General features: G+C 28.9%; 1 protein-coding gene across 2 annotated transcripts in view; it reads left to right on the plus strand.

Annotated features, from left to right (window-relative positions):
- Nucleotides 1-26,565, plus strand: part of LOC123292426 (DNA-directed RNA polymerases I, II, and III subunit RPABC3) — a 107,288-nt gene that overhangs the window by 35,955 nt on the left and 44,768 nt on the right. The window contains exons 1-2 of one of the 2 annotated variants that reach the window (XM_044873080.1): nucleotides 767-803; nucleotides 6,384-6,467. In XM_044873080.1, coding sequence (XP_044729015.1) covers nucleotides 782-803; nucleotides 6,384-6,467 — 106 coding nt within the window. In that variant the 5' untranslated portion in view covers nucleotides 767-781. Of the gene's footprint in view, nucleotides 1-766; nucleotides 804-6,383; nucleotides 6,468-26,565 lie in introns of those variants that run through there. The other variant, XM_044873079.1, reaches the window with a different exon arrangement.

The raw sequence follows: 26,565 nt of genomic DNA on the forward strand, positions 1-26,565 counted from the left end.
AGAGAACTTTCTATCAATATTTCTTTCCCTTGATAATTAAACATTTTTAAGATTTTCTGTATCTCTTGCCGTTTAAAAGTTTTGGTTTTGGGTTTAAAAAAAAACTGAGAAAAAAAAAATCCAAAAGACCTCAAAACTGGATGCTGTTTTTTCGTTAACTCCAAGTTTATCTTTTTCAGAACAATTATATCTTACTTCTAAATAAAAAAAATTTAATTAGAACTTTTAAAAACATGATATATAAAGAAAATCCGAAAATTATTTTTTTCATGGTTACTATGTATATGCGGTAAAGTAAAAATGTATAAATTGAAAATTTAGAGAGAAAAAAAATGAAAATATATATTCACCTGTACAATTCATGTACATGCATTCATATAATTAAATGATTTTGAAGCCGCGCGCAATAATTTACTGCGCATGTAACACACCAATACATTTACAAAAATCATAATGAACTAGTCACTGTTTAAACTGGCAAATTGTTGCATCCAAATTCAAAGTATATACAATAAATAATATCATTTTCCATTTTTTGTTCCTTGAAATTAAAATATTTTTTATCCTTCTAAGTTATTTTTTTATTTTCGAAACAATATATCTGTGTGACTTCATTACTCGGCGAATTCTATTTGGTAACCGGTTGATGATATCAGTGGTGTGTTAATTTTCATAATTTTGTTGTTGTTAATTATTTAATTTTTTCCCTTTTTTTGTGTTATCAATATTTGAATTTCAATTTACGGCGAACAATTTTTTGTATCAATATTAAAAAATATGGATGAATTTCTGTTTATATTATGGTATGTACAAAGTTAATATATGATGCATTTGTACGGATTATTATCTATATCATTCATACAAACATATTCATTCATTCATCTTAGCCTTTGCAGTAATTACAAGTGAAAACAAACAATTGACTGAGTTAATTGTTGAAATACCATGTATAGAGAGTGTTGATTACTCTATCGCAATACACATACATACATGTCACACACACATAACTAATATTCCTATATAATACATACTATAAAACTTACGCCTAATTTACGCCCTCACGGCTAAACAGTGATGTTGACGAAAAAATGTTTCAAACAAAAGTTGTTATAAGGATTTACATTTAAACTTTGGTTCGATCTCTAACGGTTTAAAGATGGGTCCTACGGACCCAAGACCCAATTGTCCTATGTTGCTCATTTACGAACTCGACCTCACTTTTTACGTCCTGAGTACGCTGTAAAAATTTCAACTTGATATATTTTTTCGTTTTTGTGTTATCGTGTTCACAGACGTACGGACAGAGATAGACTAATTAGGTGATTTTATGAGCACCTATACCAAAATTTTGTGCGTAGCATCAATATTTTTAAGCGTTACAAACTTGGGACTAAACTTAGTATACCTTGCATTTTACATATATGCAAAGTATAAAAATTTAAAGTAATTGATTGGTTTTTGGTTTGACATTTTAAGTGACCATTGCATTGCATATGCTATGTCCATAAGTCCAGTGGCAAGATTTGTGATAAGTTCATAAGTATATATGTGATAAGTACAATGGCATGGTTTATTATCAATGCTATTCTTACCTCATGATTTCCACATTTTACTAAAAAACAGATATAAATAAAACTTAATGGTTTCTCTGCAAATTGAAAGGTATGAAAACTTCCGTCCTTGAATTAAATGATATTTATTTTAAATTTTTTCTTCACTTTTAGTTTTCTGAGTGAAAGTCATTGATTTCATTCCGAAAAACGAAATACAAAATTTATTTGTTTTTTCATAAAGGGGTAAAGAGGGGGTGAAAATTTTTATGAAACTTAGTCATTTTTGAAGAAATGTAAAAATTGGTATACGCTCATGGTTTGAGACAAAAGTTTACTGTATTATTTATTCTTTTAGGGGATAAAATAGGGAGTAAAAGTTTATATGAAACATTGTCATTTTTTAAGTACTTGTATGTATTAAAAATTGAAGTTACCCAGCGAAATGGGTAGGTAACTGCTAGTGTGTTTATACTTCTGTGCGTGCGTCTACCTGTCAAGTATTGCAAAATAGTAAATGGATCATTTGATCAATTTTAAATTTTATTATTTTCAAATACAACTTTTTAGTCCGTGGGACAGCACTTTTTTGTTAAATGATTCATACATACTTGAAACTTTGTGAGTGGCTTCCTTTTGGCGAGTTTAACAAATTTTGTCTCTACGACTTTTTGCTGTGTTTTCAAATAAGCATGATAACATCTTATTTAAGCTATCGATCTGAAAAAACGCAGCAGTAAATTTGTCGGACACTTGACCACTTTAGTAATTCTTATTAAAGTGGATAACATGAATAATTATTGTTTTTTGAGAGGTATCCAGAACTATTCACCGAAACTATAAGGGATAAAAAGTTCCCGTTTGGTGTGGAAGATCAAGCTACTAGTATATTGTATCTTTTTTCACTCGATCTGATAATATTAAGAGCCTACTAACAATAATGCTGCGATGGTTTTGGATAAAAGCTCAAGAAAACTCATGGCATCTCAATTGTGTAGTTTAGTTTCCAGAGGTTTTTCTGAAAATACAAGATACAAGATTGCCAATTGGTACGTAGCCTTGCTGGTCTATATAGACTTATTCTATGCCAATTCCATCTCAACATATAAAGAAATGCAAATAACTTTAGAGTAGTTTCCGGAGATTTTTTACGAGACTATTAAATATTAGGTTGAAAATTTGAAGAAATAATTAACTACGTTAGTTGTTTTTTTCTGGAAACTAGAATATTATTGCATCGAGAAGAAGTGGAGTGTAGAAAAATTTCTTGGCGCAATAATTTCTTCCCTGTGTACTTGAGTTTCGTTTTGTATGTAGTACATAGATCCATTAGCACAATATTAAAATCCATTTTTAGCCAATCGATAAAAATATTTTCTTGTAATCAAATTATAATTATTTTTTGTACATAAATAAATGGATGAGGACAAAATTGATTTTCATTCTACTAAAAAATTAATCGGTGTAAAAAATGTTTCATATATATATATATATATTTTTTTTTATACCGTCATACTCTTATTTCATTTAATGGATTTCATGCAATGAAAATATGAATGTATTTGTTCAGTATTGGATGGTACTCATATATCGAAAATAATAGATGGTTCACACCCAAGTTTTTCATTCCTTAAAAATCTAGCCCGAAAAGGTAACCCGGATTGTGTCTTATTAAATCTTGGAACTCCCTGCATCATCTGTAGGAGCAATTTGGGCATTTGAAATTTGGGAATCATCTGTAGGAGCTTGTTTCTACTTAGGAAAATGCTGCAAGATAAAATACGAAATAAAAGCCAAAGAAATATATCTCAAAATTTATTCCGCAATAATGTAGTACAATTAACAAGAGTTGCTTTTGTAATATTTGTCTTCAAGGTAAAATCGCATCTATCGAATGTACTCGATAGAATGTATTCGATAGAAACGCAATTTCAATGAAAAAATCTTAGAAATTTGTTTGTTAAAAATATGGTGGTATTAAAAATATCAAAAATTTCGAAAACAACTTCAAGCACTTCCTATTGTCGGGCCTTGTACTTCATCGCAAGGCCCCAGCTTATTTTTATGTGTGTTTTTTCTCAAACTACGAATAATCCCACAATTTAAATCAAAATTTTCTTTTTGAGTTTGTTGCTTTCATTTGAAGAAAAATATTTGGAAACAAAAATTCATATTATTCTTAGTTTCCACACATTTTTTTCTCTGACCCGGGGAGTTAATGTAACGCCATTGTGATTTGCCGTTCGTAGAGCTTTCCCAATTCAGCGAGTTGAACCAATTTATTTCCAAGTGTCGATTATACATCTTCTGTGTAGATTTAAACAATATTTTTTTGCGTTCAACTATTCAGTCGAAATGGTTTGAAGATTATCAAAGAACTTTCTTTTTTTATAAAGACGTGGTTCAAGAGTCCACAACTGGGAGAAAAGCTTCAATTCGAATTTATTTTTTAGTGGGAGCTTTGCACAACTTTTAACGCGGCTGCTGGAGGCTTGATTAAAAGGCTACGTTTGATAAGATACGTACGGTTTTACACTGGACTAGCATTATGTATACATAAACGTACATTTATTTCAATTTTACAATATTATTATTATTATTACTGAAAATATAAATATTAACGTTGGTTGATGTAATCATTTTTATATGATTTTATAAATAATTTTGTTGGTTGGAGACATAATATTTTTACAAACAATATTTGTATGATGTATTGGTTCTTCTATGTAATATCTTATTTTAAATAAGTTAAAACAAACAGTTGACTGAGTTAATTTTTGAAATACCATGCATAGATAGTGTTATCACATTATACATACATACATGTCACACATACATAACTGATATTCCCATATAATACATACTATACAATTTGCGCCCTCAAGGGTAAAAAGTGATGTTAACGAAAAAATATTTAATAAAAGTTGGTTATTTTGTTATAAGGAATATTGTTTACATTTAAACTTTTGTTCTATCTCTAACGGTTTACAAGAATGGTCCTACGGACCCATGACCCAATTGACCTATGTTACTAATTTACGACTTGAGTACGCTGTAAAAATTTCAGTTTGATATCTTTTTTCGTTTTTGAGTTAGCGAGTTGACAGATAATCGACTATTTAAATGATTTTATGAACACCTATACCAAAATTTTGTTCGTAGCATCAATATTTTTAAGCGTTACAAACTTAGTAAACGAAACTTAGTTAACTTTACTTTACCATGCAACTACAAAAATGTATAATATATTGTGTGCAAGTGCTGCTTATAAATTTGATAATATAGATATTGCTCTTCAATCATCAATACTCAGTCATCTTTGTTCATCAAATGATGGATCTTCGATTAACTCATAATTAAATTAAAATTTTGTTTTTATACAAAAACCTTTTATCTTTATGGTATTATTATAAACTACAAGATTGTCTAACCCATCATAATAACTTCCTATACTGGGAAGTTAAAAATATATGTCAATGCAAAAACGTCAACAGTCAATTAATACAAGATCAAAGCCCATTTCCAAACTAATACAAAGAGAAACAAATTATTAATATTTCACTTTATATAATTATAAGAATTCAAAATTCGAATAAATTATCTTAGTGTAAAAGTAGTTTTATCTAAATTATAATTAAGATAAAAATGATCCAAGCGTCGTATAAATTTTTCTTTACTGGATGTCACCGCCTTTAATGTTAGTTTTACTCATTGATGTAATTTGCACCAATTGACTTGTACAAACTAAAAAATGTGTTATAAATCATATTTGTTCAGGCAAAAACTTTCATGAGCTTGTAAATGAAAAAAGCTCCAACTTTCTAACTCGCTGAACTAAAATCCAGGAACTTTTTGTCTGGCAAGTGGATTTTCCCAAACTAGCAGATAATCAAGTGGCCATAAATGTAAGATGCCTGAATTTTTTTAACTTATAGCCTAAGATGTCAATATATGAAAAAATCCATTTGACTGAAAAAAATAGACAGTTTCTAGTCCACTGAAATTGTCAAGAAAAACAGTTTTCACTCTAAACTGTCTTTTTCAAAACTCTTTAAATATGCAAAATTTGCGAAAAATCAAATAAAAGCTGTTCGAAATATTGTTCTCAACAATTTTTGTATAGATCAATTTCCCGTAAAATCATTATTTATCTTAATACTTGAATACAGTCTCTTACTTTTAGAAAAACCTTTATTTCTAGGATAAATCATGTCAAGAATTGTTTGCTAAATTTTTGATGGGAGAGTCGCCCTGTCTATATGAATAGTTGATTAAATTTGAGTGGGAGTATAAATTTGTATTATAAAATTATGATGATTAATCAATGTTGATAAATAATGATAGTTCAGGGTTATTTATCAAAATTTTTTGAATAATTTACATACATGTTTATATTTTTAAAAGTAGCGAGAAATTGCTTAAGTTAATCGTAGTTTACCTCCATATAAGAGCTAATTTGTTGTTTATTTTAAACGGATAATGAATTCATTGAAAATGTATGTTGAATTTTCACGACACTCTTGGTGCAAATGATATTTTTCCACATTGAGCTTAGTACAAGAAATAAAACAGTCACAGATATCCTATTCCTTAAAAGACTTTTGTTATCTACATTTCATGATTAATCATTAGAAACTCTTGCCCATTCGATTTATTTTTAGTGTACAAAAGCTAATTTCTGTACAGTTTTTGGTTTAGTATTTATGTAGATCCTTTCAGACCATAACAAGCCCTTAAAGAAGAAAGCTTACTTTAAAAATTAATATCTTTAAACATAGAACATTTGAAATTTAATTTATATTAATTAACAAAATATTGTTTTATTTGTTACAGTGAGCCGACTTCATTGCGAATCAGAATCATTCAAAATGGATTTGATTTTGGATATAAATTCGTGGCTATATCCAATGGAATTAGGTATGTTTCTTTTGTTATTTATCTATTTGAATGTTACAGTGTTTATTAAAAAATCGAATTTAGGCAAAATGTCTATTTTTAAATCTTATGGACAGGAAAAATTATTGTAAAATCAGGAATATTTTTTTCAATACTTTTAAGAGCACAGACAGACTAAGATTGCAAATTTAAGATATTTATTTTGCACTTAACTAACTGAATATTTCACTAGCTCGAATTTCTACATTACCTTCTCTAGTGTTGCTGGATTTAATAAAAAATAATGATACAGAATAAGAAAATCGCACGCCCTAATTTGTTTCGGTTGTTGTCTTGCTATGGGCATATCGACAGAAAATTTTAAGTCGATTGAACGTCTCTCGAGTTAAATACAATTAAAGTTTGTATAATTTACATGGAGAGCATAGGAAAAAGTTTTGCTGTATTTTTAACAATTTTTTAATTCTAGAAAAAAACTAGATTTAATATATTTTCAAAAAAACTAACTGAACATTCATGAATTTGTGCATGCGAGTTTAAAAAAAAAAACCAAAATTATTGACCGCTTCATTCTTGAGATATAGTCACTCAAAGTTATTTAAATTTTTTGTACAACAGAAACAATTATATTTAGAGTATAAGTAATGTAAGAGAGATGTTTATTATATGCAGAATTACAGATGTTTATTATCATGCTATTATCATACAGAATACGTGATCAATGGACAGTTGAGTTAAAAGCATGTTAAAATTAGTACTTATTTGAGTGTGCTAAGCATATCTATACGTACATACCACTGCTGTATGATGTAGTACACTATTTTTACAATATTGTACAAAGACAACCACCTTAAGTTTGATACACAGTGTAAAATTTATAAGAATATTCCAATATAAATATCAAACACAAAAATGTAATTGTAAGATATAACAAAATAATAACTATCGTTTATTATGGCTTCACTAAAAAAAGTTTGGCTTATTCGACAATATAACAAAAGATTTCTTTTATTTTTTTTTTAAATATACATCAATTTATGTTAATTTTTTTATTTAAATAAACTGAATATAAATTAAAAGCTTTACAAATGCTGAATATTTTATTCAAAAAAATAAAGAAAAACCCAGTAATATATTATAATCTAATCGGCTACACACATATAACGTGCTACAGAAAAATGGATAGCTATTATATTGTGGAATGTTTTTAAGTCACATCTATTTTTATACACACTTATCAAGATCAATCTAACTTTTTTTTCGGGAAAAGTGATTATTTCAGTAATTAGTGTTAAGCGAGCTATCTCAATATATACAAAACAAAATCACGGAAGTATAAGAAGATTGTGCAAAAGACCTCCTCATCTCTGAAAAAAATGCCACCTAGGTAAAATTCGTGGAAACATATACTGACTGTTTGATGGGTAGAACCAAATAAAAAACTGTTTACAACTGGGTTTTCTTCCAAGATAAACTTTGTTGGAAAATATTTTCGACAATATTAAGGCTACAAAAAAAAAAGTAATGTGATGAATTTATAGAGCGTTAAATTCTCTAGAGTAAAGGTATTTATATCATACGTGTCTTTTAATGTTTACGATTTTAATGTTTAAGTACTGAAAATTTTTGGATAAAGTCGTGTTTGAAATCAAAAGTAGGATCTTGACGAGTAAATTCCAACAATATTATATCTTATATATTAATACCCTAGCAAGTTTTTTTCTGCCTCCCTCTTATCTCCCTTATTCCTTCCAAATCTTATTCCTTCCAAATTCCATGATTCACCCGTCATTTTGTGCTTATTATGTTTGGGTTTGACAAGAAATGTACTCACGGTCTAAAAATGTACCGCTTAGGGTAAAACGCGCTAGACAATTAATTTGAACGAAAAAATATCATAATCGTAGCCGGAAGTCAAAAAATTTAGTTAGAAGTAACGAATGCTGCCGAATACAGCTATTTTTTATCGAATACATTTCAAATACGATCAGGATTTTTCTATTTCTATGAACTTTTTCCCTGTTTTATTTTTAAATTTATAACTTTTCTGTTATTTTCATCTTTTGTGTAGTTGTTTACTTTATTGAAAATAAAGATTTTTTGTCATCTCATGTATTATTATCATTAGTACAAACACAAATAATAATTGTGACTCGTAAAACATTTATCAAATTCCTTTATTCGCTGTGTTTGTTGTCTGTCGTCAATGTTATTTTTAAAAACATTTTCCAGCGTTCAAACAAATGAATTTTAAAATGAAATATTTTAAATGATATATGATGTGATATCATAAATAAAACAAAGATATTGTGTCAAAATTTTATATAAATTTTCTACAACAAAACTACGATTATCCCTATCCCAATGCCTACACATCCCTATATATTATAAATAAGGATGTTTGTTTGTTTGTTTGTTACATTAATGAATGGATATGAATGAAACTTAACAATAATGTAGCTCATACTCATAAACACAACCTAAAAATTCCCCTTTCTTAAGGAGATACCCCTGTGTGAGCAGGCATTTTTTAAGCATTTTTTGGGAATTATTTTTGAAGAACAATGAAAAGATGTAACTTTGAGGTTTTTATCATTTATTAATTATTATTTTAAGCTTACGTAAAACAAATTTCAAATAAAAATCTTAATTAGAATGGAAGTTGAACCACTCTGATGACAGACGACACGAAAAAAAAAGACGCTTTCTATACGATTTCGACTAATTGGCTTATTTGAAAGTACAAATTTAATCTAGAAGTCCAAATGCATTTTGGGCTTCCTCAATACTCGATTTCCGGAGTTATTGAATATAATAGACACTCATAAGACCCGCGATATAGTTTTTTCTATGGATACATATAAGTATTTTCTTTCGAATAAATATTAAAAAAATGTATAGTAAAGTTTAAGTGATTTGGGTAACAACTTTACGAACAATTTTCTTTCAACTAGTACTTATTTTGTATGTAATAAGTAAAAGCTGTCATAAGGTGTGTGACTAACCAAAACCATTTATTTTTGAATATTGTATTAACTTCTCTAATCTAACTCGTTCTAATTTAATTTTAATAATAACTTTGAGTGTGCTATTTGGGTTCAAATTAACACAAATGTTTAATAATTTAATAAAATGTTTAACACATTTTCGTTAGTAAATAGAAATAATAGATTTTAACACCTTGCAAAAGAAAGGTATATACATTTATAGATAATTTGGTGGAGGGTATGGGAAGGCATATACTTTACTGTGTATATATGGGTTTTAATTTATATGTCTGATAAAAGTTGTTGGTGTCTAAAGTTTGTTTTACTTGTACTAAGCACTCACATTCTCAACAAAAATACAACCAGTAAAATTTATTAGATTAAGAATTTTCTAACAGATAAAAATAAAATGTGTAATTCATTATGTCTGGATATTTTTGGACAATAGAAAATTCTAACTTCGGCTAATTTTGTTTTATTAATTTACTTATTTTTTCATAAATCTTACTTCTTTCTGTATTTTATCTGTCACCGGAGTTGCAAATTGATTGAGTTAATTGTTGAAATATCCTGTATAGGTTATTTTGAATATCCGTGCTTTCGTTAAATTTTATAAATTAGATAAGTTTTCCGCCCTCCAATTTGTTCTAGTTTTACAAATTTTGATAAGTATTCGAAGTATTTTCTAGAAAACTTTTTTTTTCGAAAATCTTTTATAACTCATTAAAAATATTCAACTGTCTAGCTTTAGAGAAAATGGACACCAAAGTTTTGCCCTAAATTGCTCACTCACGGATAAATAATGAAATATACGAAAATGTTCCTAACAAAAGTTGTTAATTTTTTTATAAGGATTCGTTATGTACTTTTGTTATATCTCTAAAAGTTTACAAATATTCCCGACTCAAAACGTTCGACCGAATGTTATGAAATTCCTTTCGTATCATATTGCCGTTAATTCGCTTCAATCGACACCTTATTTAAATCGATATCACTTTTTGTTCGCGCGATATCGTTTATAATATTTACTATTAACCTCGTGATAACCAGCCACTTCGTTCATTTTTACATAACTTTTGTTACAAATATGGGACATTCATTTTTAATTTTAAATGACGCAAATCACAGACTATGATATTTTATGTGCTATGTACAAGAAATTTTGAAAAACTATTAGGTTAACTTTGTTCTTAAACTTTCAAATATTATTTTTGATTGGTTAACTACAAAACAAGATATCTAGATGTATATATTAAAATGACTCACCCTGTAGATTAGGGTAAATATACAAAAAATTTAAAAGTATTTTTTCAAATTTTTTGCTCCGCCCTCAAATCCAAAATATTAGTACAGTAGAACGCCGATTAACCGAATCGCCAGTTACCCGAATAAGCGTAATATAAAAATTAAAACCAAGTATGTATGAAATTTTTGTTTTGTTTTGTTCTAACAAGTTGGAACTCGTTGGAGTCCAGATATAATTTCAATTGTTATGGTTGAAAGCTAGAGGCAAGACACTGTATATTTTGCGACGTTGATTGTAGAACTGTGTTTCTTAAACTTAATAAAGTTTATTCTATATGTGATAGTTCGTCTTTCTTTATTACTAGTCTATCTATGTCCGATTATCCGAATTTTCGATTAACCGAATCGACACCGGTCCCAATTAATTCGGATAATCGCCGTTCTACTATATATATTAAATAGCTTCATGTTTATTATGTTATAATTGATGCTGGCAAAGACATTCAACGTTGGATAATGAGAGACAAAATCGGATAATCTAGAATGAACATCCAAGAGAGCTAATATCTAGTAGAACCAGAAATAAAATCTTAATATGGTGCGACAAGCTTTTAATTGTTTATTATCGTGACTTAGGAAAAATTTATTTATTTTTCTTTTTAATTATTAAAATTTACTTTCAAGTCCATTGTGTTGGATTAAAGCGTGCCTGTAAAAAAGTATTCTTTTCATTGAGTGTACAAAACATTCAAACGTCGAATATTATGCGTAGTTTGGTTACACTTTCACCGTTACACTAGGATGTTGATGTGGTATGATATAACAGAATACGTAACATGTATAATATTTTAGTTTTCAGGGGAAAAGTTGGTGTAGGTTGGAAGATCGAAACAACAAACAACAGCAGCGACTAGCTCTTAGCTAGAGCTCTACTCTCTGGTGTGGTGGTATATTCTATTCTCTGGAAGAAAATATAACGTTGGTATGGGAGATTGTTTTATTCGAGAGTATAACAACGAATCAAATCCAGTAGTGAACGTTGTATGTTGCTGCAAGGATAGCATATAGTAGCTTTGTTATACTCTCCTCTCCACTCGGTGTAAAAGCAGAGTCAATGTCAAGGACAAGGGCGCGGTTTGTTCGGAGTTTCTCTGTATACCATAACAATCATAATCATAATAATCGTGCCGACTCTCGTTATATGTATGTGTGTATCGCTTCCCAAACTTTAGCCTATGTACACTGGTTAACAAAAAAAATCGGACCATTTAGAAAAATTTTAATTTTACAAGCTTTTATTTAACTTGCAATGTTTGTATGTATGTATGTTTGTCCGCGTGGAATTTTGCAACTTAATTTTGAGTCAGTTATCCTCAACCGATTGAGCTGAAATTTTGTATACACGTTTAGTTTGGATGACAATGTATGGTAAAGTAAGTGGTCCTGATTTTTCCATCGGCTACATGCCTTTTTTAGTCTTAAATTAAAAGTTTTATTAAAAAAATGTAAATACAGAATAGTTTTTAAAGAACAAGCTTTTATTGTACCAATATGTAGAAAATAATTTTGTAGGAGTCACACATACATGACTATTTGTAAAAACTTGAGGCACCTAATATAAAAATAAGTTGTAAGATTCCACCCGAACAAACATACTTACATACATACATTGAAGTGCTCCGAATCATTGTTGACAGTTTATATTGAGCGCCTCAAACTTTTTCGAATAGTCATGTATGAGTGAGTCCTACAAAATTATTTTCTACTTTTTAATACGATAAAAGCTTGTCCTTTAAAAAGTAGCATTTATTTAAATTATTTTTATCTAATTTCATCTACAGCTCCGCGTAAAAAGATCAGATTAATATCAAGTACAGTCATTTGTAAGTTTGTTCCTTCTAGTTTTCGAATTCATAGCCTACAAAATTATTTTGTGTTTCTCTCTAAAATACAGTTTTCTCTCGTTCGATATTTTGTGGACGAGCCTTGTCAAAGCAAAATTGACTCTTTTGACTTTCAACTAAAACTTTTAATTTTAATATCAGTTTTGTCAACAAGTTCGTACAGGAAAATCATAAACGAATTTCAAAGATAAATAAGCAAGCTTACTAAAGCTTTCACTGATTGATTTCTCATATCATTCCAATTCTCAGTGCAAACGGCAGGTAATTATAAAACTCTTGAAGGATTCAAAAAAAAAATAGGATCTTTCAAATCACCCGTAGCTCGAAAACAACTCGATAAAAATTTTTGTGGCCGTGAGAGCTTTTGAACAGAATAATGCAAACAACATTTTATCGTGGGTTAAAAATAGTTTCACAGAAAGCCATTTTCCTATCTTATATTGCGAGGTCCTTTAAATAAAGTTAAAAGTGGTCCAATTTTTTTTATGGTCAGTGTATATGTTTGCATGTATGTGTAAAAACCCCACGCGTTACACGTGTACACACATATTAAACATGTATAAGTGTGTATTACTTACTGTCCTATTTGTCCTTATACCATTTGCCTATATTGCTATCTCTTATTTGGTTCGTTTTTGTTTTGCTCACACAGTTAGTTGATAATCGATTTTGTTTGTTGGTATGTATGTATTTTGACAAAACGAAAATTTTATATGAAACATATGATTTGTAGTATTAGAATATATTTATTATTCAATAAAGGTGAATCCTATTATGGAAGGCCTTGTTTAATATCAAAAATGTTGGCTTATATCTGTGTAGAATAGTGATGTACGGTTGTAAACTCTACCGTATTATGTAATACATTAAGACATTATGTAATGTGATTGTTGCAAGTTATTTTTTTAATGTAAGTAATATTGAATTTTTATATATGTTAAAAATTGAGCTTAATGTATGCATTTAGTAGTTTAGGTACGCTTCTGCGTGGGTTTTCGATTTTAGAAGACCCGTAGAATATTTAGTTTATGAAAAAATTGAATATTAGTTACAACGGGATATTAGTTAAAGCCTGCTATGTACAAATTTTTGATTGATGTGAAGTTTTTTTTTAAATCCTCTTAAATATTCGTTGGTGGGAAAAGAACTTTACAAAGAAACGCCATTGTCCAGATAAAAAATTTTAAAGTTACAGATGAATTTCAAGCATTGCGATTATACCCTTTACTCTATCGATTCGGAATTTGAAAATTCTGCAGGCATTCATATTTAACCTGCCCTGGGTACTTTTATTTTCGAAAATTCTGTTAATTTTCCCAATTTGCTTTTTTCACATTCAGGTACAAAAGAATAAGAAAAATTTCTATAGTCAAAGGGTAGGAAAAAATCCCTCCCATTAAAATAGCAAAAGAAAAATTGCATTATTTCATTCACCATTTTAATGAGAGTGTATTTTTACCTGCTCTGGGACTATACAAATGTTTATTATTACACTTTATCTGGGTGTGAAAAATGAAATTTGAAAAAATTAACAGGATTTTTTAAAAGTTTTCTGATGTCTAAATGTTTAGAGAATCACTTATAGAAGAAATAACGCAGAAATACATGCAATTGCATCACTTTAAATGTATTTTATGGAAAAACGAGTCCCGCTTGCAATAATTTTCTTTATAGAAAAATATTTGTCATTCCTTTGATTAATGGGTATTATTTTTACAAATTTTTCAAGAAAATAAGCCTTTTACCAGCTCAAAAATTTACCTTGTTTTAAAGGGCATTAATGAGAATGCATATACACGATATTCCTAAGAAAAAGAAATTTTGAACATCTTTCAAACTTGAATGTAACTTAATTATTTTTCAATCGGATAACTAAATTTAAAACGTTGGTAAAACCAAACGATTTCGAATATTTTCGATCGTTTCGATCGCGAGCTTAAATTATAATAACATGGAAAGTGTTTTCGCGCATATGATAACATAGACAGGCCTCTTGCTCGAAAAATGGATCGGAAAATAGTATTGTTTGAATCCTTCAAAAAACTTTTATAGCCTTTTCCGACAATTTTCATTCACTTTTACTTCGCAAAATTTTTCTTATTACGAAAATTTGATCTTGACGTCGTTTACACAAATTCTCAAACGTTTTTCAAATCCATTTTATAAAGTAGTGCAAAAATAAATATTAAAACTTCCAAACAGTTGAAAGTGTCCACATAAAGAAGAAGCGTGTTGTTGTTTTATAAGCTTATCCATAAAATATGTACAAATTCTAGCTCAAAATGAATTTAAAGCACCCAATCATTTTAAAAAAACTTACAAAAATTATGTACTTGTTTGTCAGATTTAAATAATACTAACCTTTACATAACTTCGTTCACACGACTTCCGGCTTAATAGCGTGCTAAGTTGTCATTGCTAATTTTTACGTCATCTTGTGATTTTTTTCACATTCATCTTCTATAATATTTGCTTCGAAAAATGAACTTCTAGTTTGATAGTAAAAAAAAAAACAATTGACTGAGTTAATTGTTGAAATATCATCTATAGACAGTGTTAATTACGCAATCGTTTGTTTTTTACGTCATGTTCTACGGACCCAAGACCCAATTGACCTATGTTGATCATTTACGAACTCGACTTACTTTTGATGTCTCCTGAGCATGCTATAAAAATTTCAGCTTAATATCTTATCGATACTATACAAAAATGTTTTTCGTAATATCAATATGTTTAAGCGTTACAAACTTGGGACGAAACTTAGTATACCTTGATATACAAATCTCAGAATCTCTATTAGACTAGCATTTACGTTCACAATTATTTCTACTTCTACAAATGAGTACAAGGATACACGACAAGTATGACCGAATAAGACGCAAAAAATCAAGATTTATTAGAAATCTCGTAGTTTAGAATTCGCATAAGTCAGAAAAGCGTTAGTACAAGTAATAAAATCGACGAAAATCGAATTTAGCTTAGCAAATTATTCCCTCGTTGATTTGTTTTTAACAAACATTATTTCCTACAAAAAAGAACTCGGCGAATCAAGTTTGAAGAGAAATATGTGACACCAACTACAAAAAAATGTGTATTTTTGTGGGAATTATCAACACTCCGCGTTTAAGTGTTACATAGGACCCAGTAACCGTGTTTGGAGGCGTTTAAACCTAAGTATTATCAACATAGCTTTAAATTATCATCGACTTCTAGATCAAATTAAAATCACCATAGAGAATGTGTTTAATGGTGGAAGAATCGGGAATTGAAATGGAATATTATGATCGTAATATACAGCTTGAGTTCCCTGCGCTTCTATTATTATTGCTGTTAAAATTGGATATATTAAATTTTAATACGAATTTGCTCAATTGAGAGAGATATTTTTCCGGAAAAGTAATCGATGTCAAATATCACAAGGATATTTTGTTTCCTTTTTGACGTGAATAAAAAATAAACCAATTGACATTCATAAATATTATATGAGAATAGAATTTCTAGATTATTTTCATACTTGATACTTCTCGGAATATAAAACTATCTATCTTTAAACCAATTTGTTAATAATATCAGTTTATAAGATATAATATGTTCGTCTCCTTAAAATATTTATAAACATTTACACCGTAGTAGTCCGTCTATAATCATATAAATAATAATATTATTGTATTATGAGAACAGTGCTAATATATGCGTAGTATAACCTGACTCCTAATATATATCACACTATATATAGTGTATATTATTGTACTATAGATATATTTATGTAGAAATAATCCGTCCGAAATATGTGTAAATAAAAGAAAATAAAAAAAAGTTGAAATGCCACTTATATCAAATTGTAGCTTTTGAGTTGTAGAATAACATTTTTCATATACGTAGAAAAAACAAGTTATTTCAGTTATATCTAAATTTTATATCATGTATATGAAATATTATGAATTAGTCCCAAGTTTGTAACGCTTAAAAATATTGATGCTACAGGATTCAATTTTTATTGCGTGTTCAGGACATAAAAAGTGAGGTTGAGTTCGTAAATGAGCAACATAGGTCAATTGGGTCCTGGGTCCGTAGGTTTACAGCAATGTTCTCAATAGCATGGTGTAACTTTTGACTTGTAGAACAGAATGCCTGGAAACTTCAGTCTAAAGTCAGAGGATGTAAATTTTTATCAACCTGTATATTTTTTTTTCTCAATAATATACACAAGCAAAATATCTTTGCGAAATATCTGTATCTTTGCGAAAAATCATCGAATTGGGATAGCAATAGCTTGTTTGAAAACTTGTACTTTCAAGTTTTGGAATTAATGGCTTAGGCTCTCGAAATAATTGAAGAACTGATAAATGAAATTATCACCGAAAAAGGTGATAAAACACATATAAGGTATCACAATGGGCACTATGGCCTAAGTGTGTCTCCCGTGGATAGACAATATTACCTAACCTAACCTTGTCGCTTTGCACGAAGGGCTGAAGGGTTGAAATGTTATCCCTAAATTTTATATAAGTTTAGAAGCATACCAAAATTTTAAAAAGTATTTTACCACCGCTACAAGCTTGTTTATTTTTCTTGAAAATGAACTGAAAAGTTTACGTACGAGCTTTATGGATCAAAATATTCGCTTTCTTAGCAAAGTTGACACTTCTAAATTAAATCCTGTACCATTTAAAATAATCCCGCGCTGAAATTTTCCAAAAACTTAAATCTTCTTTTAATCCCTTACATATTTTTTTTTAATTTTACCACTCTCACAGAATTCGTTTATAAAGCAGAATTTTCCATATTTTAGGCGTTTTTTCACCTGGCCGCCATTATGTAAAAAAAGGTGTTATCTAAAATTTTTACATGCTCATTAGAAAACTTACTTTCTAGTTTTAGAATCTATTGCTTAAAATTTTTTATCATCTCTTGTCGCTTTGTACGAAGGGTTTGTGTTACAAATTATTTTGTGCTTTTTTTTCAAGAAATTTTTCTTGAATTCTTTGATATGTATAAACAGGAAAGGTGTATATGTATATAAAGGAAAAAATATTCCAATTGGAAATTGTTAATTTTCCAAAAATGGTCTTTTTGTGCGTGTTTAAAAATTTTTCTTCTACAAGTCAAAAGCTACGGCTTGGCATAAATATTTTTGCAGCTTATTTTACTTCTGAATATCAACAATATTTCGTCTACATCCGCTGAAGTATATAGATAAATTTTCTTCTATGTACGTACAAACATATATACATTCATACATACATACATATTTCATTCCAAATAAAATATTATCATGTACTTTAGCTGTACCACGTAAATATACCACGTACACCGCTCGGCTCGGCACACACTGTATAACACCGTGGTGTTAGTTCACAATGTATGTATGTTGTATGTACATATGTGTATGTATGTATATGTTTAGTAATGTATATCTACAGTAGCAAGCCAGCACCAGCCGTGGTTGTGCCAAGTTCATTGTCAAGGTTAAATCCATTCCTTGTTAGCTATAATGAGCATGCGCGATAATGCTGCAATGCAGCAGCAGCAGGCGAGTGCCCCAGCAGTTAGCAATATAGTTATATATTTTATACATATTGTCGACAACAAACACATAGCACAACCGATCATCATACAGCGGTAATAACAATCGCGCAAAACATGGAACTTTTATTGCGCACACGAGAACCTTTCTCATTAAAATCATCTAACATGCACACTACACTCTGAACTTGAATTTTGTATTCAATAATTTGTTGGCAACTAAATAAGTAAGACCATCACACGGTACACGGTGTTCAGTACACGACAAATGATAATATTGATCTCTTTGTTTTATAATATATATTTAAATATGTGTATGAGTGAGTGAAATAAAATGATTTTTATTCAAAATTTAACCATATTTCAATACAATCTAAAACACACCAGTTAACAAGGTTTTGCATTTTTTACTTTCGGTGTGTGGTGAAAACTTTTTCATAACAATTATTCGCGAACAATGTTTTTTTTTTGTTGAGTTTTTCAATTTTTCTTTGAGTTAAATGGCGAATTGGGTGTAAACACTAGCAGCTGTTTATTTTTTAAGTTTTCCAATTATTTTTCTTGTGTTTTGTTTTTATTACGCGTTTCATTTTAGTGAGTTATTTCGTGTCTTTATTTTGGTATCGGTTTTGTTGACATATTTGAATTTTCTTTTTTTTTTGGTGTAAAATTCATAATAAATTTATATTTGAAAATTTTCTGCGCAATAGAAAATTGTGAAATGTCGTATAATGGTGACGCCCGCTACTTTGTTGGTAATACAGGATTTGAGGTTGAGTTAGTCATCATGATGAAACGCCCCAATCGCAAGCCGAACGGCTGATTATTGTTGTGATGACGTCACACATATAAAAATCAACAAATTATCAGGTTTATATATAATTTATTTTTTATTATCTTTTTAGAGATAAAATTCCTAATTCAAAAAAAAAAAATTTTATCAAAGAAAATTAAGTAAGTTTTTAGGTCTTTATGAATGATAATTTTCTTATTTGAGATTCCAAATATATTGTGATTGGACTGACGGACGTGAGGTTTTCAGTATGAATGGCGACCATTTATATATTTTAAAAATTTTCATTTGTATGTCGTATAAATAAATCAATATCACATATTTGTGTTTATCGATTAATTTTTGGTTTTAAAACAATGTTTTTCATAGAAATTTTTTTAATATCTATTAAATAAACATACAATGCAATGTTTTATATTTTCTCAAGTTTTTTTTTTTTTCATTTTTATGTATTAGACATTTTCTTGAGTTTCCACGTCACCAATGTAAATATTGACTTATTTTAAAAACAAATAAGTAGTTATGAAATTTAAAATTGACAACCATTTTAAAAAACTTAACAATATTTTCTAACTACTTAAATTATTAACTTTTTTGGGAATTAACTTATATTTTTCCCAAAACTGAATAAATTTTTTTTGGAAAAATTTAATGAAAGTCATAACCTGGTTATTATTAAGGATATGCACGAAATCCTCCGCATCGCTAACACTTGTAAGAGAATTTACTTTTATGGGAAATTTTCGAATTCTTTTGAGAAATTTCGATAATAATTTAATCAACTTTTGATTAGCATATTAAACTACGTAATTTTGATCAATATTTTAACCGATTTTTTATTTCGATTAATGGGAGGGTATACCGAGTTTAAATAAAGTCATTAAGAATAAAACACAGGTCAAGTACGATTCGGGAAGAGAAAGTTTCTTGCCACAAATCGCCGTACTAAGTAATTATTTAAATCTGACCCAAAATTGTTTTTGGTTACTAAAAGGGAAGTAAAATTGTGCAATATGTTGAAAGTTTGGTACCCCATTGTAAAGTAAAATTGCGCAATATGTTGACTATTATTACTTAAAGACGTTCGTTCACTACCCTGTTTTGCTATGTGCTTTTATAGAAAAACACTATGTTAATTTTAAATAAGTTTATATCAATACAAATTTAGTTAAAAGTTTAAATAATTATTAATACTTTGACCCAGCGTAGCATTGCTTATGTCGACTAAAAACATGGATACTATCGATTATTCTAGGATGGGCGCAGCCTTTCCTTGCTTCTCCCTAGTTACGTCAATGATTACGATTAACGAGTAAACCCACGTTGCAAACCTGTGAGTACCATTCTGAGATTCTATAAGTGTGGAAAATCGTTAATATCTTATAAATCATAAGTTTTTACAAATTAATATAATATAGTCGCATCAATCAATGTTTTTACTCGGAAGTCTTCAATAGTACCTCCGATTTTGATGATTTTTTTAAAATGTTTTTTGTATCTTATTTAAAATCAGAAACTTTTCATAGGAGAAAATAATCTGGAGGGGGGAAAAGCAATGTCCCGACTAATATATCGACGCTCAGCTTAAATCGCTAATGATAGAAGTTTGAAATTTCGAGAGGATATTGATTTTATACTGTAGGTATCATTTAAGACAGGATTTTGAAAGAAAGGATTTCAGGATTTCGAAAGTCATTCCCTGTAGGGATGAAATAAGAGATGAAAGTTTGTATGAAAATGTATACAAACTGTCATTTTTGAGTTCACAACTTGACCGATTCAAAAAATTATTTCACCTAAAGAATGCTACATTATCAGCAAAAAACATGGGATGTATTTTTTTCTCAGGGTTCCTCACCAAAAGTAAAAATCCATTAAATAATGAAACCGTTATTTTTGAGTTCTTTACTTAACCGATTTAAAAAATTCTTTAATCTATAGAATGCTACATTATTACCAAGTGATATGGACGTATTTTATTTTAAAAAAGGGGTTCGTACTATAAGTTAAAATTCATTAATTAGTGAAGAGATAAATTTCGTAAATTCTTTCTTACATGACACCTACTGTATAAAATCAATATCCTCTCCAAATTTCAAACTTCTGTCATAAACGATTTAGACTGAACGTTGATATACCAGTCGGGACATGTAATAACTCTACAGATTATCTTCCTCCTCGGAAAGGTTTCTGATTTTAAGTAATCTGATGTGAAATTAAAATTGGCTAAGAAATACGAATGATATGAGCATCTACAAGCCTTAATTAGATGTATGAAAGAAAGAAAGGATAGATGATACTGCTACCATTTGTAGCTATGCTATCAAAGCTACTTTGTTTTAGCTACTCATGCTAAATTCTGTTTTGTTAGAAAGAAAGAGACTCAAATAAATCTTTGAATGCTCTTCTTGGTTGTTTTTATATTTATTCGAAAAATAATTATTTTCCGCTGTTTGTTACAGGAATGAGCTTTTATTTAAGTAAAAAATAAATAAAAGTCATGCATATTGTTTAATTTTCTTGAAATATCATAAAATTTTTACATGAATAGTAGTTTACTACACACAATGGTAATTGTTTAGAAAGGTAACAACTAACGCTGTAAATTGTTATTAATATTTCTTGCCCAATATATTTTATCATTATCTTGTCTCTATTGATTAAAAAACCACATTTTATTTGGGGATTCTTTTACTTGATTTTTTTTTAAATGCTAATGTCCTTAATAATATGAAAACGTCCTTGAAATATAATGATAGTAATTATAACAAGACTATCTAAAATTCGCTCAAGCAACGTTAGACACAATTTTATTTTTGTGTTGGCTTATTCCGGTATTAGCATAAGTCTTTGTATAGGTAATTTTAATATATAATGATGATTGAGTTATTTAGTTTTTATTTTCTTACACAAAGTTGTCCATACAATAAATGCCATGGTTGATTATTTGTTTCACTTTCCGCTGGCACGACTTAACTCCTTGAATTTCTCCTGCGTATCTGCAATGTTCGCAAAGTTTATAAATACCTTCTAGAAACTAATGCAAAAAACCGCATCTCAATCCATTGTACTTTTGCAATTTTAGAGTGCAAGAAAAAATTCTTGTACTCGTCTATTAGATTAGGCTAGACTGAAGAGCTCGTTTAACAGCGCCGAATACACACACACACACACAAAAACAGGGAGTGAGCACCAACAGTGCTCTGTTGTCCAGTTCATATTTTCCCCTTATTAGAGGCTTCTTATTAACTCATGTTTTCTATTGAAATAGAGATAAGTAAAACTTTTCTGTAATCGATTGGCACCTTTGATGAAATCATTCTCCCTCGTAAATCCTACATACCTAATAGGGTATTCTACTATATTTGAAAAAGTACTTCAAAATGTTGATTTTGCTAATAAAAAGTAACAAAAATTTATTTCGGAAATTTACACAGGCTTTCTTGCCAAAAACTTAAATTAAATTTGACACCCTTTTTTTAACTGTCAAAAACGCGAGTATCCAATTTTGTGACGTAATATCGGTATCATTATACGTAATAACACAGATAAGTTTGACAGATATATTCATAGACAACAAATTATAATAAATATTTATTATCTATGGACATGTTATACCGAGCTGTCTACACTGAACTGATTGATGGTCTATGGTTCATGCCGAAATGACATCACATCAGTGCTTGCCCGCGTTTCAGGTCATGTGATATACAGTTTAAAAATTACGATTTGTAATTTTAGTATTATAAAAGAAAAATGTGGTAAATCAGAATATTTAAGTATATTTTTACATAAATTTTAACTTTTTTCAAATTTCATTTATTTTTCACTACCGAAAGTACCCTATTTCAGTTTATTTAAACATAGGAAGACTTCTGGAGGGACTTAAACGTTGCGGAAAAAGAAAATAGATTATCAGAGGTTTTTACAAAACCTTTAGTGTGCTAGGTTTTAAAGGGGTGCAAACCCAATTTATACCCCCACCACCGCTCCCTGTTTACATTCGATACAATGTATAAGTCAATATTCTCGTGGAAAAAGCAATTAAAGTTAGGTGAGTGACGTTAGAAGTAACACATATCAAGCTTAGAGTTTTGATGAAATATTTATGGTTTGTTTATTAGACAAAATTCTCACAAATAAAAGATTGTAATGGTTATAGCTACTCAGTAGGTGATATAAAACAAGATTTGTTTTAAATTGAATGAACAACATACCTAATACCCATTACATATTACCATTATGTTAAAAGTCAAGGTTATTAAAAATTTAAATTTTGATAAATATAAATATAGAAATAATTAATTATATATTTCCTTTTTTTTTGTCTTTTAAAGATCAGTAACTAAAATCAAGGACCACCGAAATAATTTTTTTTATTATTTAGTAACATTATTATAAAGTAACTTATTAATTAAAAAAATTCATTTCAGTCATTTACTGTTAATATAGTTTTAAACTAAAAACACCCTTTGTTTTTATATGTTAAAAAGATTTTACCATTAGGGTAGTAAGAAAATTTGCTTAAAAGTCGAAATTAGTCTTAATGTCTGGGCAAAATTTCAAAACGATGTAATTATTATTCAGCCAGCTTTTCTGCACATTGACTAAATCAAGCAAAAATTTCTTTTAACTAAAATGAACAATTTATCGAACTTGTTTATTTTATTTATTTTATTTTTTTTTAAATCAGATTTTGCTATTCTTCAGTCATTTTAAATTAAATCAAGAGGACTAGAAGATCCTGTCTCGTTTTATATCGGTATTTTATATATTTTCTATTTATTATAAATGTGGAAGTGAATTTGTTTGTTTATTTGTTATTCTTTCACGCCAAAACTACTTAATGGATTTGAATGAAACTTTACATTAATATAGCTCATGAGAATTACACATGAGCTATAATTTATATAAATATAATTTCATAAAAATTGTATTAAAACAAATTTATTTGTTTATATTTCACGACGCGCGCGCATCTATGAACATCATTGTTAGGCAAGTTAAAGATTTCTGTATAACATATGGTGAACGAGATGCAATTTATGGTCCAGTTCCACCAATGTTGTCTGACATACTTATTGCGTTATAACTATTTTACTTTTTTTTTTAAACATAGTAAACATATTAAAATCCCTATCACTATTTCGATTGTTGGATGGGTGGAGGATAATTGAGAGCAAGGCAGGTGAAAACGATAGGTTCCTAGAACTTGGATCGATTCGGTAATATCAATGGGTTAAACTTCGTCTCTTGTATAAAAATTTACTGTTTCAACATTCTTGATTTTTCTAAGGTTAGTAATGAGATTCGTAGGGTGAGCACACCCACCTTTATCCCAACTTGAAAATTTTTTGCACTTTGTGTTTGCAAAATAACAAAGCTAAATGAGAGTGATTGTCCTAAAAATAACTGGTTCTTACCAGTATATCCCTTTACTAAACGATGTAACTTACTTTGTTGATATCTCTTTACTGATTATAAACTAGTTTTTAGGATTCTTAGCACTCACTACCTATAATTTCATCATAATTTTATAGCTATATTATCCATAAAGTGTGCGGCGATAAAGTGAGAGGTTCATTTTCATGTTATTTTATGATGTTGTTAGATAAAATGTATTCATTTTTTATCGTTAATATCATATATTTATTTTAATAACTCTTAAGATAATTGTTTAATTTTATTTGAATAATTTAGATAGTTTTTAAATCAATAATAGTTGTAAAGATATTTACTACCTATAAAATTTATTTCATTATAATTATTTAAATTAATTTTATGTTTATAATCTTGTACCTGGCGCCTAAATGTGTCATGTAGTAATCGTCACCAATGTTACTTCAGCGAATGTGAATAAAAAAACGTATTTATGTTTAATTTTTAAATACCACGATATTCAAAATAAAATTGTTATTAAGGAGATATGCAAGGACTGAATAATACTAGGGATTTCAATAAAACTTTATAAATGCAAAAATTCTTAGGTCACAGGGATTTTTATTGTTATTTGATCGTTCAAAGTTGGCTAAAAAATGATGAATCATAAGGACCTATATTATATTATAGGTTTTCCTTTTCAATTGGATATTTCTATATCAAAAAATCTAGAGAGTGTGATAAAAAAAAACTATATAATATATTTAGATAATCTTGTAGTTTATAATAATACCATAAAAATATAAGGTTGCCGATGATATAAAAATTTCTCGATTTCATCAAAGGGGTACGTATCCCTTAAAAAAATTGCAAAAAATCGAGAAATTTTTTGTGTCTCCAATTTTGATAAAAGTCAGTATTTAAGATAATTTTTGACCCAAAAAGTACAAAAATCGGGTGCATTTGATGATTGGTCGAATAGTTTTTGAGATACGGACTAAAATCGATCCAAATATCTCAGAAACTCTGCATCCAATCATTAAATTAACCTGATTTTTATACTTTTTGGATCAAAATTACCCCACCCACCGAGTTTTTTCAAATTCCAAAACAAATTTTTGTTGTTGCGATTTTCTAGTTTTTATCAAAGGGTTACCCCTTAAAGAAATGCAAAAAATCGAGAAATTTTTCCAATTTCCAATTTCGATAAAACTCAGTATATAACTGGCCGAATAATTTTTGAGATACGGACTAAATAAAATCGATCCAAATATTGCGATATCTCAGAAACTTGATAACATTACAAACATGCAACAGTTGATCTATATTTGTCTATAAAATTATTAACATGGGTTTCCCATATACGAAATTCACAGCCCCTTTTTAATCCCTTAGAGGATGAATTTCCAAAAATCACTTAGTGCTCACTTACGTCATCCAATGAACGTGTGTACAAAATTTCAGGCTTCTAGACCCAGCGGTTTGAGCTGTGCGTTGATCGATCATTCAGCTTGAGTTCTTATATATATATCGCTTCTCCGGTGGAACAACGACATAAGTGCAAATTATATAGATATGTAATCCGTGCATTTTTTGTGACACTGAGTATGCAGTGTTCATACAGCCTTAAAACTCCAATTTTGAAATTCCAATCATACCTAACATAAAAAATATTATCTATATAACATTTGTTACAATTAAGTAAAAAATATGAATGATAGATGTTTATAAATATACAGTATTTATAAAATCATATTATAATCGTTGGTACACATATGCTCTTTGATATTATAATGTTAAAATTGAATTGCATATTAAATGAGTCATTCAATGCCATTGCCAAGGCTCTTTTCTATATTGCAAATTAAATAAATACACACAAAACAGACACATTCAACTGACATACTCGTATGTATGTGTTTATATAATGTTTTAACTACATGCATGCAATGCAAAAAGATATACCTAAAGCCAAAGCAGAAGTGAATATTTTAAAACCTGCTTTATTGCAGGTACTTGTAGTTGTAGTAACGTAGTGACATGGAGGATAAGTAAACGCTTTACATAAGTGTTCATGTTATCACCAATACACGAATTTAAAGATTAACTAAAACAATGCACAAAACTAGTCAACGATAATGAATATTCCATCACCAGTTCTTATATTTATATTTATTATAGAAAGTCAATTCTATTCGCTCCGTGCGTGAGTTTCGTTTCCATGGTAACGATACACTACTTTAATTATAGAATTGTATGGATGCATATATAATTATATGGATTGC

This window comes from Chrysoperla carnea, chromosome 2, assembly GCF_905475395.1.
Source record: "Chrysoperla carnea chromosome 2, inChrCarn1.1, whole genome shotgun sequence".
Lineage (NCBI taxonomy): Eukaryota > Metazoa > Arthropoda > Insecta > Neuroptera > Chrysopidae > Chrysoperla > Chrysoperla carnea.